At 47.2% G+C, this 17,198-nt stretch overlaps 6 protein-coding genes across 6 annotated transcripts; 1 reads left to right on the top strand and 5 right to left on the bottom strand.

The window, feature by feature from the left end:
* Window positions 1-1,665: 1,665 nt before the first annotated feature.
* Window positions 1,666-3,767, bottom strand: N7473_001625 (uncharacterized protein). The gene is made up of 4 exons (XM_057147565.1): window positions 3,063-3,767; window positions 2,512-3,001; window positions 1,995-2,392; window positions 1,666-1,921 (listed from the first exon to the last, which is right to left on the bottom strand). Exons 1-4 carry the CDS (start codon window positions 3,610-3,612, stop codon window positions 1,779-1,781), a joined length of 1,581 nt encoding a protein of 526 aa, XP_057011219.1. The 5' UTR covers window positions 3,613-3,767; the 3' UTR covers window positions 1,666-1,778.
* Window positions 3,768-6,690: 2,923 nt separating this feature from the next.
* On the top strand, window positions 6,691-8,123 carry N7473_001626 (uncharacterized protein; the record flags this gene model as incomplete). The annotated part of the gene is made up of 5 exons (XM_057147566.1): window positions 6,691-6,710; window positions 6,985-7,478; window positions 7,534-7,701; window positions 7,751-7,959; window positions 8,010-8,123. The coding sequence occupies 5 exons, from the start codon at window positions 6,691-6,693 to the stop codon at window positions 8,121-8,123; spliced, it is 1,005 nt and encodes a 334-aa protein (XP_057011220.1).
* Window positions 8,124-8,341: 218 nt separating this feature from the next.
* N7473_001627 (uncharacterized protein) lies at window positions 8,342-9,199 on the bottom strand (the record flags this gene model as incomplete). Its single annotated transcript, XM_057147567.1, has 1 exon — window positions 8,342-9,199. One exon carries the CDS (start codon window positions 9,197-9,199, stop codon window positions 8,342-8,344), a length of 858 nt encoding a protein of 285 aa, XP_057011221.1.
* A 1,612-nt stretch (window positions 9,200-10,811) lies between these two features.
* N7473_001628 (uncharacterized protein) lies at window positions 10,812-11,561 on the bottom strand (the record flags this gene model as incomplete). Its single annotated transcript, XM_057147568.1, has 1 exon — window positions 10,812-11,561. The coding sequence occupies one exon, from the start codon at window positions 11,559-11,561 to the stop codon at window positions 10,812-10,814; it is 750 nt and encodes a 249-aa protein (XP_057011222.1).
* Window positions 11,562-12,539: 978 nt separating this feature from the next.
* On the bottom strand, window positions 12,540-13,008 carry N7473_001629 (uncharacterized protein; the record flags this gene model as incomplete). The annotated part of the gene is made up of 2 exons (XM_057147569.1): window positions 12,540-12,704; window positions 12,772-13,008. 2 exons carry the CDS (start codon window positions 13,006-13,008, stop codon window positions 12,540-12,542), a joined length of 402 nt encoding a protein of 133 aa, XP_057011223.1.
* A 1,499-nt stretch (window positions 13,009-14,507) lies between these two features.
* Window positions 14,508-16,863, bottom strand: N7473_001630 (uncharacterized protein; the record flags this gene model as incomplete). Its single annotated transcript, XM_057147570.1, has 3 exons — window positions 14,508-15,992; window positions 16,044-16,378; window positions 16,449-16,863. The coding sequence occupies 3 exons, from the start codon at window positions 16,861-16,863 to the stop codon at window positions 14,508-14,510; spliced, it is 2,235 nt and encodes a 744-aa protein (XP_057011224.1).
* Window positions 16,864-17,198: the final 335 nt, after the last annotated feature.

The following is a 17,198-nucleotide window of genomic DNA, read 5'->3' on the forward strand; positions in this document are numbered from 1 at the left end:
TTGTCCGCGGATGTGCAGAGTACAACTGGCCAATATTTCATAGTATGCTTAATTGCCGCAGTTACGAAGCAGCAAATAAATACCTCATACACAGTCCATGTGCAATCTTTGACACAAACAACATGGCAATGACCCTACACGTAGCTGTACTGGGGCAGGAGATGGAAATTGTGGAAACAATCGATGTTGTCCTTCAGGATAAGGAAGAGTCGTAGAAATTGATCTACGTAGATCAACTTGATAAGCTTGGTAACACGGCACTGTCATATGCAATCTCAACCGCTTCCACGCCACGCCCATTGTCCGTGCTTGGTCGAGTTTGGGCAACAGATCAACAGTCATAAGGGACCTACGAGTTCGTAAGATCATCATTCTCCAGATGTCGTCCTTGGCAGCGTGGTGAAGCTTCATGTGGCATTCAATGCATCTCCTCTAAATTTTGTGGGATTCGCCAGTCTGTAACCAGGGAAATCTATGTTCAAAAAGACCCCATTTGACTCGCCGGTCGAGAATAATTTAACTGCCAATCTAACATCCTATATAGTAAAATGCCCTGATATCTGTTCGGGTTCTTCGTTACACATGGCCCTCCGGCGGTCTTTGCTGCGGATTCTTTTTCCACCGTAACCGATGGGCTATCGCAAACCTCCATTCCCTGACCACTTTGAATAGGAAAAGAAATATCAAGATCAGCATGAGGGTACCGGACACAGATCTGATTAAAGTGCTGATCCAGTAGCAACCGGCAAATAAAAAAGCACTTGAATACTTCTGATCGGAAGAAGAGGCTGCGAGGCTGACCTGCATACAGTTGAGGGCAATCGAGAAAAAAGCAAATGCAGATATCAAGGGGCCTTGAATTCGAGCGAAATATGCTCGATACTGATAATTCTCACGTTGGTAGTGGCTTTTCCGCAGGAGTATAGACGCGCAATAGTTCAATCGGGTTAATCGGATCTCCCCATAATGATATAGGCCTGAAACTTCGTTTTCCGTTATGTCGTTGAAACGGGCAGTAGACTGGCAGAACTGAGGCTAGGTCACTTCTTTAGCAACGAGGCAGAGAGCCGAGTCTTGTGCGATTCGTAGATCTGATTCATACTGGATCAGGTAGAAATACGTTCGCAGATACCCAAGCGCTCTGAGGTTCGCTGTCGCACCATATTGAGACGGATCGCTCATAAATGTGTCCCAGAATGCGTATGACGTTATGTACTGGGGAAGGGCTTAAGAAAGATTCGGTCGTCGATCCAGACGAGATGTAATCGAGGATCCTCGGTAACAATGATTTGTCGGCCCTTTACTCGCTGTCGATGCAACGGAGAGATATTGCAGCTATCCTGTTTCGACATCCACCAAAGTCTTCCCGAGATCGGTTCGAGGTCCTCTGACCAGACTTCCTGGCGCATGAAACGAAACAAGCCTTTACGATCACCAAGTTTGACCCGGGGATGACCTGGCAAATGATCAAGTGATGCGTCGAGATCACTATTGAGCTGATCGTCTTTGTGGAAGGGATATGGCAATGAAGAGGTTTGTCTGTGTGTTGACATTTTCTGAAAGTGCAAGATTTTTATAGTTTTTAAGCTCCAGGTTGTGCTGGTGTTGAGAAGAAGCAATTAGAAAGATTGGATTTCTTGAGAAAAGTTGTCACAAAATATACTTCCGTTGATCTTGAGATGACTAGTGATTGCTCTGGGAACTTGAACTAGACAATAATAGCCATGACTGCTTACTGAGATGGATTGGTCCTAAAATTCAGGCAACGTTCCGGGGATTTACTGCCACGTGGAGTAAAAGCGTCTGCCATTTCTGGGCAACAATCCTTCCTCCTCAGCCTCCTCGTCATCTTCGTCGAGCTGCCTCTCGCCTAAGTCCTGAGAGCGAACCAGAAATGAGAGAAAAGTGACAAGATAAAGGCCTTTTCATTGATTTATTGTTAGATTGAAACCCATTTGACTTACACAGGGTGACTAAAGGAATGGATTACTTACCGAGAAAGAGGAATTGCGCCCAAAAGAATACGGCCCCGAGGAAAGGATAATTATGAGTGATGCGATTGAGGAAGGTACTGGCAATACTGGGTGTGCAGACTTGTTGTGCTGCGGGGTTGTCCGTCGGACCTGAGCATGGTTTGATACTATTCTTGTTGTTTGAGCAATCCGGCTGGTCAAGGGGCGGCTCAGGGGCACGATCACAGAAGGTTTGAAGGCCGAATGTTGCGTACTGCGGAGCAAGCAACATCGAAATAGAATAACTCAACGCCAAGATAGTCAACATCAACATCTCGGTCGCTAAAAGTAAAGCCTGGGGGGGCGTGTGCCACTGTCGGATTTGGAATACTCTGACCCGCACAAAGCGGATTCCCACTGCAGCAATCCCGACAACAGAACTGCAGAAAAAAGAAGCACAATCAAGGTGAAAAGAGCATAATCAACCGGAAATACGTTCGCACATTGAACGAGAGCCCAGTTGACGGGATTAAAAATGTTGACGCGCCCGAGGATATACCCACAAAGGTTCTTACAGATCGAGTTTTTTGCTTTGTCAATTGCAGTCAAAAGCATGGACACCCATGCAATGAACGTGACCAAAAGTAGTAAAATGCCACCCGGAAACTTGAAGGGACGGAAAACTGCCTCGATATTGAACCACGCCTTCGTCAACCAGTTCCAACCTTCGCCTTGAGCATCGTCTCCTAGGCGTTGTCGCTGAAGAAGCGTCCTCTCCTCCCGTGCGAGAGTATCAAGCTCCCTGCGATCCTTGGACGATAGCAGATCGCAATTTCCTTCGCAACGGCCTTCCAGCTGACGTTGCCGTTCACGATTTCTCTCGAGCTGTACTGCCGCACTGGCTTGTAAGCGCGTATTGGAGATTGATGGGGCAGCCTTGATTAAGCTGATTGGGAAGAGCGCAAGACCCGAGGAAGTATATAGAGCATAGAGGCATATTCCGATGGCCATCAGCACGGCAATGGCAAAAGTAAGAGCACGTTCTCCACCTGTATGGATTCATATCACTTCGTGGCCCCAAAATCACCAGGGAAGGTCGTAAAAACTCACGATTCGCAGCCAACAATTTCTTGAAATAGTCCGGATCCGTGCCTTCCTTATTTCTCGACACTGGGACAAAAAGTCCGGCAAGGAACAGGATAGTCAAAATTGCAACGAATGACATGGTGTACTTGAGGGCGCCCCAAAGCCGCCACCCAACCATTTGCTGAGACGTTTCTGTTGCACACTCGTCATATTCCTCGCACCAGAAATATGCAAATGGGATCCCCAGGAGACAAAGCAGTGCATCCAATGAAAACAGCAGATAGTAGACAACTGTTAAGGAGTATGTAATCTTGTCAATCTCATCCTGCGTGGCCCAGTCTTTCCGTCGGCCAAGATTGGGCGAGGTTGTCGATGAAACAAGTGCCACGTCCACCGGCAGAAGGAGCACCGTCCCAAGAAGACTTGTGATCGCGATGACACACGTGAAAGTCACAGATGGATACCGATCCGGAGGAGTTTGGTAAATATGAACAAACACAGAAGCCACTGCAAGCAGGATAACTACCACAAATGCATACAGGGACCAAATAAATAGTATCTGAGCGAATGCCATACTAGACAACTGGCCCCACTAGCAAATTCACATGAGTAGGCAAATAACTATCCCAGCTGCAGATGGACTTTTTGAAGCAAGAATAAAGTCTTTCAGACCCCAGAGAGCTTAAGAAAAGTATTAGGGATGAGATGCAGAATAGCACCTAAATGATCATGTATTGGAGTTTTTAGATGGGGCACTGGCTGAAACCTCGTAAATGATATGCTCCCCTAAACCCTCAAGCGTGTATTTCGTCATCACCCTTGCCTTGGACTAACCCTTTTGGGACTGACGACTGTATGTACGTGGGGCGCGTTTTACGTGGCCACTCAGCAGTGTCAAATACTTTGTATTACTATTTGTTCTGGCAATAATAAAATACATGCGGAATAACAGAATATCCGGTTACACCACAATCTCGAGACGGAAAAAGGGGGAAACCGATCGTATTTGGACTAGTGGATACGGTTGGCTAAATACACTGACGGACCGGAACAGCTTTGTTCCGTCATCTCGTATGGCGTCGACAAAGGACGACCCGGTCACGTGCTAAAGGGGGCCAATCGGCGTCGGGAAGTGGCGTATCCGATCACAGAAAGACCAATTGCTTGCACAGTCGACATTGCATGTCGTCATCATTGATTCGTTCAAAACTGTCACCGCCGTTGGGCAAGATTATCGCGCTCAGGTAGCTGAAATTGTAGACGAACATTTTTGGCGGTGCAAAGGAGGTTGATTCCTGTACCAACTTTTGGCTTCCAATGTTTCATTTGAGGGATGGCCGTGGCATCAAGAATCTGTTTAATCTGCGATCGGCCAGCAACGCAAGGTTGTTTCTGCTCAGAGATATGCCGGTACTTCTTGATGCATCCTTCTCTATCTATGTCGGCGCCACCTAGCTCGAACGCCTACCCCATCCTGCGGGGACTTGATTCAATGACCACGCCGACGATGTCAAATGAAGGCGGATTGTTATACCGGAACGAATCGTTGCCAATAGCAGTGGATTTACACCCAAGTGGCCGAAAATGCGTATCAAGCACAACGATGTCTAGTGAGAACCAACTAGCGCTGAAGGAGTACGAAAATTCTTTTGATCAAGTGCGCCTTATCAGAAGACAATCGCTTGCATGATTCTGCTGATTAGGAGTTTTTTGTCAGGTAAGCCCCGATCCTAGCGCTCTGGATCGAAGGAGGAAGGTATCGTTAGATTAGGTTACTCGTGCTGACCGCTTTAGATGAACTCGGTCAAGCAATGGGGTCTATTCTTTGTCCTGTGAATGTCCCTGGTACATGTATCACAAACGAAAACGCTACTGCGAACGTTCCTTATCGGAGTGTCAGGTTTTTTGCAACAGCATTCATAATCGAAGGGCCTCACGTTTCTAACACTTCAGCGCTTTGGGTTAAAATAAACGCCAGCACATGGAACGATCGCACGGACCAGTCTTTTGTCGCGAGATTCTCTCCTCCAAATTGGGCGGGGGGTCATTTTTCTGCGATCATGTTGTGGAACAGCTGCTCAAGTTCTGCCTTGTTCCCCTGCTGGGTCGGTCCGCCGCTTTCAAAACCACGGAAGTGATGATCCTACGGAAAATTCGGAGGTTGCTTCGGCATATGCCCCACACAATCACCGTGTCGAGGTCGTTCCTCGCTGGGGCGTTGAATTATGTGGGAAGACAACGAGACGGAGTCATTTCGCAAACGCTCTATGCACGATTCGCCGTATCATGTGGTCCTCCATGAAGAGAAATGTAGTAGCGCGAGAGCAGACTTGATTCATGGGGATGCAGGTACGTGGTCTCATTCCCCCACAAATCGTGGCAACGCCACTGACACTAACGAAAATCCAGTGGACTGTGCTGTAGAGCATGCTCCCTGCGGGTGCCCTCAACAGTTTGTGAGCCAGAAAACAATGACCGCCATCTACAGAGCTCGAAACGCTATTATCCAATGATCTCTTTGAACAGCTCACAGGCAATCTATGGCTTTCCGCCCCGACCAAAGCATCCTGGGCTGCCAAATTCTCGCATTGTTAATGGGAGTAACGGCCGAGGAAATGAACAGTCTCCAGATCTAGGGATGGTCACTTTGAACACCGCACGCCAGTCTGGTAGATTTGATCATCATGATCAAAGGCCCTCCTTGACGGTTAAACACCATTTCTCAGATGAGTCTGATTCCAATAGGTCTCATTGCAAAAGATTGAAGATTTCTCAACTTGTCGATGGCGCGGCTCTAGATTAGACATCAGTCCTGGCGCAAAATTCCATAGCCGTTGGGACGAGCGACGATGACCATGAAGTTGAGGCTGGTTAAGATTATTTTGTTACAGAAAGTCTCTCCATCGGCGAGCCAGTCGACAACAAGAACACTCTCTTGCAATGGTTTTAACCTTGAAGCATAATAGACCACCAGCAGAGATTTGACTGCCTATAGACACCCACTTTCTGCGGAACTGATCGAATAATAAGATGACAAATCCCAAATGCCGATGTAGAATCCAATTTCATAAAGCTCTGCTTTCAAGCTCATAGATCTCAAACCTGCAAAGGCACTGCACGCATCTCATGGCCGTGTATAGTACTGTTATCGGCGGACAATTGCGGCGGCTGAAGCGAATGAAAGACAACATATGCAGCGAAGATGTCATGGATTTTCTTGAACAAGCACACTCAGCTGTCCAGCTAAATGGAGTTTCCAACCTCAACGGCCCTTGCAAAAGGACCCTCATGCATTATGCAGCCATGGGTGACTGCCGAGAGCTTTTACTACAACTTTTGGCCTTTCGTACACCTATCGATGTTCGCGACGGACATCACAGAACGCCTCTTTCGTGGGCTGCCCAGTATGGCTCATATGTCACTGCAAGGATATTGGTGGAAAATGGGGCCAATGTTAACGCATTGGACAAGGCGTTTATGACCCCTCTTTCACGGCTCTTACAGGAAGGGAAAAGCGGAACCAAGAATTACGCAGCTTTGAAGGTGTATCTGGAGAAGAATGGAGCAACTACAAAGGGCAGAAAGCGTGCTTGGATTAGGGAGAGGCTGAGACTTCAACATTATTATTAGCTCGCCGGAACCAATTCTCATCATGTACCGAAAGGAATTTCTGTAACTTAATTTCAAAGTCACATTGCCAGGATAGTACCCTTGGTATGGTGATGTCAATCTTGTCACTGGGTTATGTTCCCACATTTCTCACCTCACTTAATAGATGCATCGCAACGCCTGGTCTGTGCCCTCAAATTAGTTGATCCACCAGCATTTTCAATGAATGTGACGGATGTGTGGACATTCTATTATTTCACTTCTATCAAATCCACCCGGTGGAAGGGAACACTCCTTAGAGATACTTATACTGAAAGAATCTCCTTTTTTCGACAAGCATCGTTTTCTTCGCTATAACGGACAGTCCACTCCAGACTCATCTGCTATTCAACTTTGCCACAATCCAGGCTCAAGCACATACTGCAGACACTGCTGATAGTTTCGCTGTTCTGATGAATAAGGATCAGACAGGAACAAGATCGAGTCGCCCGTTCCGTCGTATACATACTCCAAAGGTCATCACAGGGAGCCCAAAGACCCTCTGCCTTTCTCACTTGGGTAGAATTGATGATGTCACCTCGGCCCTGCTCATCAGACGCGAATCGCCTTGGGATACATATCGCCCTGTTATTACCTATGATGGTGCAGGGCACGTTACCATCGCCACTCGCCGCTCCCATCCTTCACGTGTGGTCACTATTCGCCAGTTCCCTAAAGAAGATACCAGTCGATTGATCGGACGGTTTGGACAGCTTGAACACAAAACGTGCTCTCCTTGTTGGGATGTTACCTTGATGGTGATTCCATCTTTCTTCTTGTCGACAATCTGGCGTTAACCCTTGGTCGTATTGTTGCTTGCCCAAACTTACGACCTGCTGAGTTTGAGCTCGGGTGCCTGATAGCGCAAGTAGGCTGTCTTTCCAAGCAACTCGAAACTGGCTGACTTATAATCAGGTTCTCGCTGGTGCATCGTATCTCAGTGCATCCGGGCTGACACATCCATTTTTGAAATGCAATGACATATTACTTGGACTAGACGGGGTTGTCAAGATTGGTCTGTGAGCTTCTTCTCTCTAAGCCACATTCTTACCGATAACTTGCAGCACGTTTGGAAGAGTGTGTGGATTGCACCACGAGCCAGGCCGAGACGACTTATATCGCCGCGGTACCATCCATCGTGATGGAGCTTATGATTCCCAATACCTGGGATGAAAATGCATGCGACACGTTCAGCGGCCCATCCAGCCAAAGCAACGTTGTTCAATTTCTCGACGCCACGAAGGGCGAGTCATCCCTGATAGTCTTAAGACAGGTAAGGAATATACGGCTGCAGCATCTCTCTCAAGCACTAATCACCGCTAGCAACCACTTGTCTCGGGGAGATACCAGGCAGTACGCGACCTTATCGGACTCGCCAGAGCGGCGATTCATATGAGCGATGTCAAGGATGTGCCACAGATTGATTGCAGGAAATGACCGAAGCTCACGAATCTGGCGGTAGCAGTTGTGTGATTTTGTCATTCCGGGAAAATAGATTCGGTGTTGTGCGAAGATCGGATTAATAGCATCATTATTATGTAACCGCACTCTTTATACTCAACTAAGCAGATACTCCGATAGAGACACATAAAACACAAATATCTGTGATAGGTTTTCTACATACTATCAGCGAAGGCAATTACGGGCATACTTGCCTATAAGGGTTCGGTAAAGAGAAACTCACCGTAAGATCGTCTCAAGTAGGCATGGTGCCACGCCTTCACATGAAACATCTCTGTGACTACAAACCGATCTGATCTTGACGCCCATATTTCAGGAACTTGGGCAACGGCAGCCTCAAGATCCTTCACTGAATCTGACACTAGGAAGACTTTTGCAAGGGCTGTGAGTGAATCCTCTGGGGTCACATTTGCGGGTGTTCTCCTAGGCATCATGACGGAAAGCTTAGGTAGTAGCTCGGGATCCAAAGCTGAAAAGGCCGACCGGTAATAATTTTCAATTTGAGAATCTTGATCCAGATATAGGATCTGCGGTTTCGTAGAGGCGACACGAATCTCTTCAACTTGAAAGGCCCTTTGAAGACCCACAATAAGGGAGTGGACCTGAGAAAGAGTGACCTGGGCCGGAAAAAGTGGAGAATCGTTGAGTCGCAGCACCATCGTTCTGAGAGCTACATCGTCAAGTGCCCATATCTCTTTCTGATCATATCCATTCATTTCGCAAGCTTTGATTACCATGAACGCGTAACAGATCAATGCCACACTCGCCTTAGTGCCGAAGGGTCGGTAGGAAGGTTCTGACGGTGCGCAGTTTGATGAAAGAAACGCCGATGGAGGAGATGCATGCTGACTTAGAGCGGACAATAAATATTTGATTTGCAGCTCCAGGTCCTCTGTTGATACGGTCGGGAGATGTCTGGACTCTGTGAGAGCTCGGCGCGCTGCAGTCAACCACGACCTCAGCCTACCGTACTGCGGGACGAAGGCTCGGTCCCAGTCGACTTCGTCGCGGCGTATGATATGATGTAAGGATCCTTCATCCCCAGGGAGCATTACAGTGACAAATAGGTAGTTTAAAACAAGCAAGAGTTGATACAATGTGTGATTGGTTGTTGTTGGCTCAGAATAGTCCGTTTTGGGAATGTGAATCGTGTAAGACGTTGGAAGCAATACCTATTCATGAGCAGGGTCAGTAGGCGGATGCCGGGTGTTGGTCAAGATTCAACATTACGTGGAGTTGACTTTCGCTAAAGAGCGCTGTCTCTAGCGTAGATTGACTCATTTCAGGACTGTGAAATTCGTGACGAGTCATTCCCTCGTCATTATTTTCCAGTCTAATGGCCGCGCTGGTCGTGGAGCCCTCATTCTCTTCGGGGGACAAGGGCTCGGAGTTTTGGACATGGTGCAAATTGGCGGAGTGACCAGCACCAGTGCAGGACTTTTCAGTGATAGTTTGTGGCGGCTCGAGACCATCCTTGACGTGCTGAACTATGTCGGCGAAAGATTGCTCGCGCGGCGTGGAGTTTGTGGTCGCCTGTGTATTTGGTATACCCTTTTTTACTGTTGTTCCAGTCTCATTGATTGGAGACGAGTTTTCATAGATGCACGATGATGGCCTCTTTCGCCTCAAGCAAGCCCCACAGGTGGGAGACTCCCGGCTGCACGCAGTCTTTGCCGTACGGCAAGGAAGGCAAGGGCGAACACGGGGTAACTTGGACGATGGTTCATCGCGGCTAATCCCAATCCACTGAAATTTCATGTGTGCCATATTGACCACAGTTGCTGACATGAGAACATCTGACAAGTCAAGACGAGGGGCGTTGATGGTTATGTATTTAAATAGAATGTTGAAGGTGATATATCAGAGTGAGCTTGATGACAGATGGTTTGTTTGAATTTATATTCCTGAACTCAGGTACGGCCTTCGAAGTAAATAAGCCTCAATCAGGACAGCACGATGTATTGGTCAATTCACATTCCAAATGCATAGTACAACGCATTTTTGTCCTTTCCTAGGCGTAACATATTTGCCTGTTGTTGGATTCATCCAAAGAGCCCGCCCTGGGATCGGCTCGAGTGATCCTGGGAACATGGGGCGAGGTCGCTAAGTCCTGAAAGATCAGCACGCTTATTAATGCACTACGGTACGTATACGGCAACTCACTGTGAGCGATGGTGGTATGACGGTGGCAAAGTAATCGCGACTTCCTCGCCTTATTGGTATCTCACGGCCATGATTCCTTGCTCCATACACAGCCGCACCACTTGCCCTGAAAGCTCATTAGTTAAGGAAGACAATGATTAGATGCTATGGTTTCTATGAAAATAACGGAATTTCACGTGGGTGGTATGCGCTTAAGACACAGATTTTCGAGCCTCTTCCACGACTGGGTCCCCAAATATCAAGATGGCGGAGTGTGATATCACTATTTTGAGTATATTAAACGGTATTTGAATAGATGTCCCGAACGCCAATTGCAACGATCCCAGTATGAACCTCCTATCGTTTTGTAGGATGGCTATTATCACGCGCTGTGTGTCGTATATAGTAATGGCGTGGTCGAGACTATAGGATAAGCTCTCTTAAAATGCCAAACTTCATTTCTAGAAAGAATATACACGGAATCATAGCACTGTGGACGTGTGTGAGCCGCACGATTTTCTTTCACACCACCGTACTCTCAATTCTTGTGTGATTAATTGGTTTGTGCGTAGAAGTGGTGCGAATATTGGACACTTCGAGCAACTCCGCCTGGATGACTGTTTTCATCCGAATTGAAGTTTCCAACGTGAAGGTGAGCTTTGCTTCGACAAGCAACGATTTGTCGCCCATTTGTCTCTGCATATTCAGAAACGGATGCTGGTCAGGGTCCTGCGGGGGATTTAATTTTATGGAAAATTTGTGCAAGTCCAACAGGGCTTCTACCCAAATAAAGCCATTCGACAACCCAAAAGAGTCGGTACCGCCGTTATATGCCGAGACAATAGTATTAAAAAGTGGGCCAAATGTGGTAACTGGCAGTCCAACACAGATGAAGAGCCTCTCTGTCGGCTCGTTAGTGCGCAACGCCGATCTTACCGACTGTCGCTTTTCTGCGCCCATTCGGTCGATGACAACGCAATCGGAGACCCAGAATTCGGTTGACCATCCGACCTGACGGTGATGAAATGCCCTCGCCGGATCTTGGCAACAGTGGAAAAAGTTCTGGAAGTTGAGTATTTTACGGTGGCGCTGAAGACCGAGTAGAATCACCCTCAAGCTGCATGGCCTAGGTGACTGGAGTATTCCGATCTTGTAGCTGTCCCAGGCCAGATTGGTAAGATGTGCTGGAGGCAAGATTTTAACGGCGCTGCCTTCGGCACAGACATACTGCTGATCTGCATCCGGCCAGTTGGCGGGTTGCTCGTCAGACATCTCCGTAGTTTCTAGAACAATATCGATGCTGTGACCGCATAGCCTTAATTGGTCCCATCGCCAGACCAACTCCTCTGTTTTTGAATAGATAAATGGAAATCGGTGAATCGATGGTGGTGGAAGCTTTAATCGAGCCGTACGGGTCAAGCTTTTGAGATCAGCAAATGTGTTTAATACTGACTCAGGAAAGACAACCCTTTTCGATAGGTCCAAATAATGCTGCAAGTTCGGAGCAGATTGAAATTTCATATCGATATTCAGTTTGGGACAAATGTGTCAACACTGGTACTCAAGAAAGTTGCACGAGCAGTCATATCTAGAGAATCCGAGGAAGTGAGGTTAGATATTCCGGGTGGGGACAGTCCCTCTAGTTGGAAGGAAATTTGGGTTCTGATTGTGGACCAGGTGTTTAAAGCGTGTCCATGTCCGCAAGAAAATCGCTTCACTGTTCTTAACAGATGAGTTGAAAATGACCCTGTTGAACCAACCGGGAATTCCCATAATCATACAACATTCCACTTCACTCCCTAACTTATACAGTAGCAGACCCTGATACGGCTACAATTCTTCAACCAAGACCTATCAATGTTTTAATTTGTTTACTCGGGATTCATGTACAGCGCATTGGACGGCTCACAGGGTTCGGGTTTTCTTTCTCATTTGATGAAATCGTCAAAACACGAAAGTTGTATTTGTCAAGTCTGCCTTCGTGCCAGTCATTGAAATTCCCGCGTATTGGCTGCATTTCATACAACAGTTTCAGTTAATGACAGCTAATTATGTATGGTACATGGCGACGCTGATGAACTCTTCATTCTTTGAGACAAAGTTCATTCGTCTACTCTCCTAACACTGTACATTGTAGATAGAAACTAGACAAAACGGAATTTGTAGTTTCTCATCGCCTTCTATGTTTCCAACATAAATAGGGCGCCATAAATTTGTAGATAGCACCCGGCGATAGTGCTATGGCTTTATTCAGTCTCCTTCCTTCTTCTTACAAGCCCCATGCGTTTGACCCCATGAACCCCCAGGGACCGAGTCTTCCCAAGATTGCCAAAGAACAAGATATTGCGTTATCAGAACGCCGTCTCGGTTGGTCATGCGTTGTGCGATAGCACCGATCGGGAATTTATGGCCTGCCTGTTATCCAGATTAGACCTTCAACAAACATACCCAAAACGGGGTCTTATCACGCGGTTCTACCTACTTCTGATATACCGTCCTGCTCTGAGTCTGGATTCTCAAACGGATTGTTGTCGTAGAATGATGAACCTTCCGTGTAGGCCGAATGCTCTCCATCTGAAACGACAAACTCGTCGCATTCGCTCATTTCGGCAAAGTCTCCCTCTGATGATTGTATCGACGAGATCTCCGATGGTGTGCTGTCCGAATCACAGTAATAGGAGAGATTTTCAAAGATATTGGTCGTCTCTTGAGCCATCATTAGTGTCTATGGAATATCTGAACGGTTGGCTCTTGAACTGCTACTAGCAGCCGGTAAAGCCAGTGAAATATCCATTTTTATAACAAGCTAAGCTTCGGGGTATTGCTTTAGCCTAGTAAATCACTGAAGTCTTCTGGGCGGGTGGCCAATCGTTGGGCGTCATGATCGCTTGGTTGACCGGTTGTCACCGTTGACATCAGATCTGCTACCACAGGACTCGGTCTCACCTTGTTGTGAGCAACCACTCATAGAATAAACATTATTTCATATTGAAATCGATTGAAAAGTGCGATAATCGCTCAACGTAACTGAATTGTCAAAGCCCCTCCCAGCAAGTGGGTTACAAACCTGTTATTTCCGAGCTATCATCGGGCCCTCAGATGCGCATTTGCTTCCCATTCGTTGTCATCTAGGTACCAAACCTGGCCACCCAACTCCTGACCAAGGACTTTCCATTGTCAACCCTATTTCCAATATTCCCCAAGGACAATATGAGTTTTCCTCGGGTTTGGGACTCGATAATAATATCTTTGATCCTTCTATTCGGGGTTGTACACTTTATCATTCTGGCGAAACGAGCGATTCTCTCATATCCAACCAACACAGTGCCCCTCCTTTTGTATTGCTTCGGGGTCATTTTTTGGTGCGCGTCCTCACTCTTCTCGCATATCCTGTTCGGCGTTTGAGGCTACCATGCGGTATGGGGAAAAGAGCGCAATATGCAAGGGTTCTGTTTCTTATTTGGGGATGTACTGTGTTGCCATTTGGATTCTTTTTCCGCTCCAACCCTTGCTTCGAACTTCATACTGGATTGCCTCTACCTTCACGCTTACTGCAAGCTTCAACGATCCTTTTGGCAGATCCGATACCGCAGCGCTCGATATTAATTTTCCATATATATGTGCACGTTGCGGACTTTTGTCGCTTGTTCCCACTCTTCATGCCTTGGTCACATCCGGAGAGAACGTCGGGCTCGCGGTAGTTTCTTCACATGTCATTGCAAAATACTCTTGGTGCAGGTATATATATGATATGCAGTTGCAATACTTTGGAATGGCGGGTTCTTCCTCGCATAGGTCAAATCATCATGTATTCTATCTTGTTGCAGAGTATCATCATATACGCCGGGGTGATTTTGTCCTCCGGAGAAGGGCAGACAGGGTCTCCATGATGTTTGAAAATCTGAACGTCGGATAATGGCGAAGTGAGTTACCTTTCGACAGTGAAACTCAAATAAGTTCTCCTGCCGTGCGATAGGAACACCATTTCCCAGATAGGACGCGAGAGGCCCGGTCTAATACACCAGGTACCATTGTATGTGTCAACTGAGGTCATTCATACAGAATTATCTTGCGGCATAAAGGCGGCTGTTTAATTGCTTTCTGGAGCCCAAAAGATCTAGGTCTGTAGACTGAGCAGAAATTACTTGAGAATTGCGCCCCGATAGTCAATTTGTATTATCTAAATAGCTGTTAAAGTTAATATTAGAGGTAGACTGATCAGGAAGAATGGTGTTCCTCACCGATGCCAAAGCCTACATTTTGATGGCAATAATGCACAACTTCCTTCATCCAGTCTTCCGCTCGTTTCATCAACCTCTCTTCATCCCGGTGCCGAATTGGATCTGTCCAATTGTTTCGATCATTCGATTCGGGAGAAATCGTCGGCTCCAGCATATAGTATTGTGCATGAAGTGTTTCTTTTGGATGGAGGAGATAATACGTGTAGCAATCTTCTTGAGGAATGAATCGCCCATCTGGTTCCTTGACGTTGAAAAAATGCTGGAGTAGCCCTTCCTGAAACGAACGTATGAATTCAGCGCTATTGGGTAGATACAGAGTCCTTGGCTCATGATTGCCTATTGTGACGCGCATTGAGAAGTACGATGGATCATGGTTTAACGAAGCTACCACGCCTTGATGGACCTCGGCCGTAGTGTTGAATTGAGGCCTTACGGTCTCAACGGAGGAACCAGGCTCAGAGGTTGATTGTATCCTTGACATGATCTCGGCGTCTCTGATGCTGACATCAGCATTTTGATATTCAAAATCTCGCGTATACTCGTCGGAATTGATTAAAGTAATGTCTGCTGCTAAAGCTTGACTGAAATCTTGGCCGTCTCGAATGAGATAAGAGAAAAATGCCTTGAAAACGGATCTGCGTAGAAATCCGGCCGTCACTTGAGGAGCCGTCCAACTCCGTCGCAGGGATTCCGCAGAAAGAGCATGACGATCTACGTCAATTGTATTGGAGAATGGCTTTCCTGAGCGCTTCTCGACTTCAACGTCTTCTTCCAGACCTATGTCAGGAAAATCACAGGCATCTGGGTCGGGAAGCTGGGCCCGAGGCGCGGCGACAAATCGATTAGGAGGTCGGAAGCCTCTTGATTGTATAATCTGACAAAAGTGGCCCCAGATACGCATTTTGTCTGGCACGGCAGACTGTTCCAACACCAGACTAGGAGTAGATTCTACTGAAGCCTGATTCAGGGCTTTGCGGCGTTGGTGATCGGTCATCTCAAATCCGTACTGGAAGCTGAAGCGCCAGAATTCCAGCAAATCGTGTCCCAGCATCTGCTGACTAACGGTAGAGGTTACCGGCAAGTCTGTGTCGAATAGTTCACAGACTCTTTGATCGACGGTGAGCGGCCGCTGTGGATCAGGGGAATACAATTGTTTCATAACACTTTGGCCGACCTCCAGATAAGAACGGTCTTTGAAAAATGTCTCCAAAGTGGGGATTGGGTAGTCGATTTGTTGAAGTTGTTGCCAAAGTTCCTCTCGCAGTGAAGGTGACGCGTTCGAAAACAGCTCGGCGCTCTTCCTCTTCGTTTCCAAATATTCGCGGTCGCGTGGAGAGATTCTCGGTGCGCGAGATTGAAGCAACTTCACCGTCGCTCCATCTATCAGAGCCAGGCGATCTGGACGGTTCCCCACGATGTTCAGAAAGGTCTTCAATATCAAATCCCAATAACATAGGATTGGCTACGACGTAGTTCGTAAGTGAACGGCTCCGTAACATGGACAGTGACGTACCTCATCGCAATGCATGGCGAGCAGCTTGTGTAAAAGACCGATTCGCATTCCTCCCCATAAACCAGGAATGACCAGTAGGGAATCCAGTCTCTGAGGAAACTGGGGATGTTTCAAGAAGGCACGAAGGTATTTTCCCTTTTTACTGCCCGGCGCTGTCTCTAGCATGGCCCACCAATCCTTCGCAGCCCACTCATCCATCGGTCCGTCTAGGTAGCCTTCATAGTAACGGATCCGCTCATATATCAACCCATCAGGCGGTCGGCGATCGTTAGAGAAACGCTCGTTCAGTGACCGGAAAAATCGCTTCACCGTATCAGGGTTGCTGTCATGGTCGTCTAGCCACAATGATTAGCGAGAAGGCTGACTTCTATCTACGCTTTGGTGGAAAGTAATTGACCAGCTTACCATCCTCATCTACTACATACACATCGGCCATCCACCATTGGTCCTGAATGCTGAGATTGCTCAAGGCGGCTCGCACGAGACTTTCATGGTCCTGGGCGCGGAGCTGATAATCTGGATCGACATCTAGCCAGAAATTGATATCGTCGCGTGAACGCGGGCGAACACGGGTGTTCCAATCGGCCTGGGGCACAATCACTGGAACGTGATTATTTTGCATTAATCGTCGGCAACCTTGAATTTTCATGCCCTGCTTGAGCCGCCTGGTATTCTCCCCATTATCCATCTGCCTGCGAAAGCTGTGTTCAAAAGAAAAATGTGCGAGGTGGACTCTCGCGGACAGTTGGAATCGTCGTCGGCGATGATCAAAGACATCCAGCTCCATTTCATCAACTTCAGATTGCTGATACATCGGCATGATGGCCTTTGGATTCCGAATCAGCCAGTTCGTCTGACTTTATGCGCAGATGATGATAACACTTTTTAGGCTCTCCAGGATGGCATTTCTCGGCACTTTATACCACGAGATTGGCACTTGACGAGAGAATACTGAGGGCCATCGTGGTACCATTTTTTCCGAGGGAATTTCTAGCCGTACATTTCTAAATTGCTCCCAAGGACTTTAGAGAGCCTGGTAAGATACCCTATTCAGCTTGCGATTATCAAATCATGAGGGCATCCTTTCGGAGCAATTGTACATATATCTACTTGAGGATGAAACATGAAGTGCGAATAAAGTACCAAGATTGGTCA

Source organism: Penicillium subrubescens (genome assembly GCF_028828155.1).
Source record: "Penicillium subrubescens strain IBT 31985 chromosome Unknown utg000002l_segment0_segment0, whole genome shotgun sequence".
In the NCBI taxonomy this organism is placed as follows: domain Eukaryota; kingdom Fungi; phylum Ascomycota; class Eurotiomycetes; order Eurotiales; family Aspergillaceae; genus Penicillium; species Penicillium subrubescens.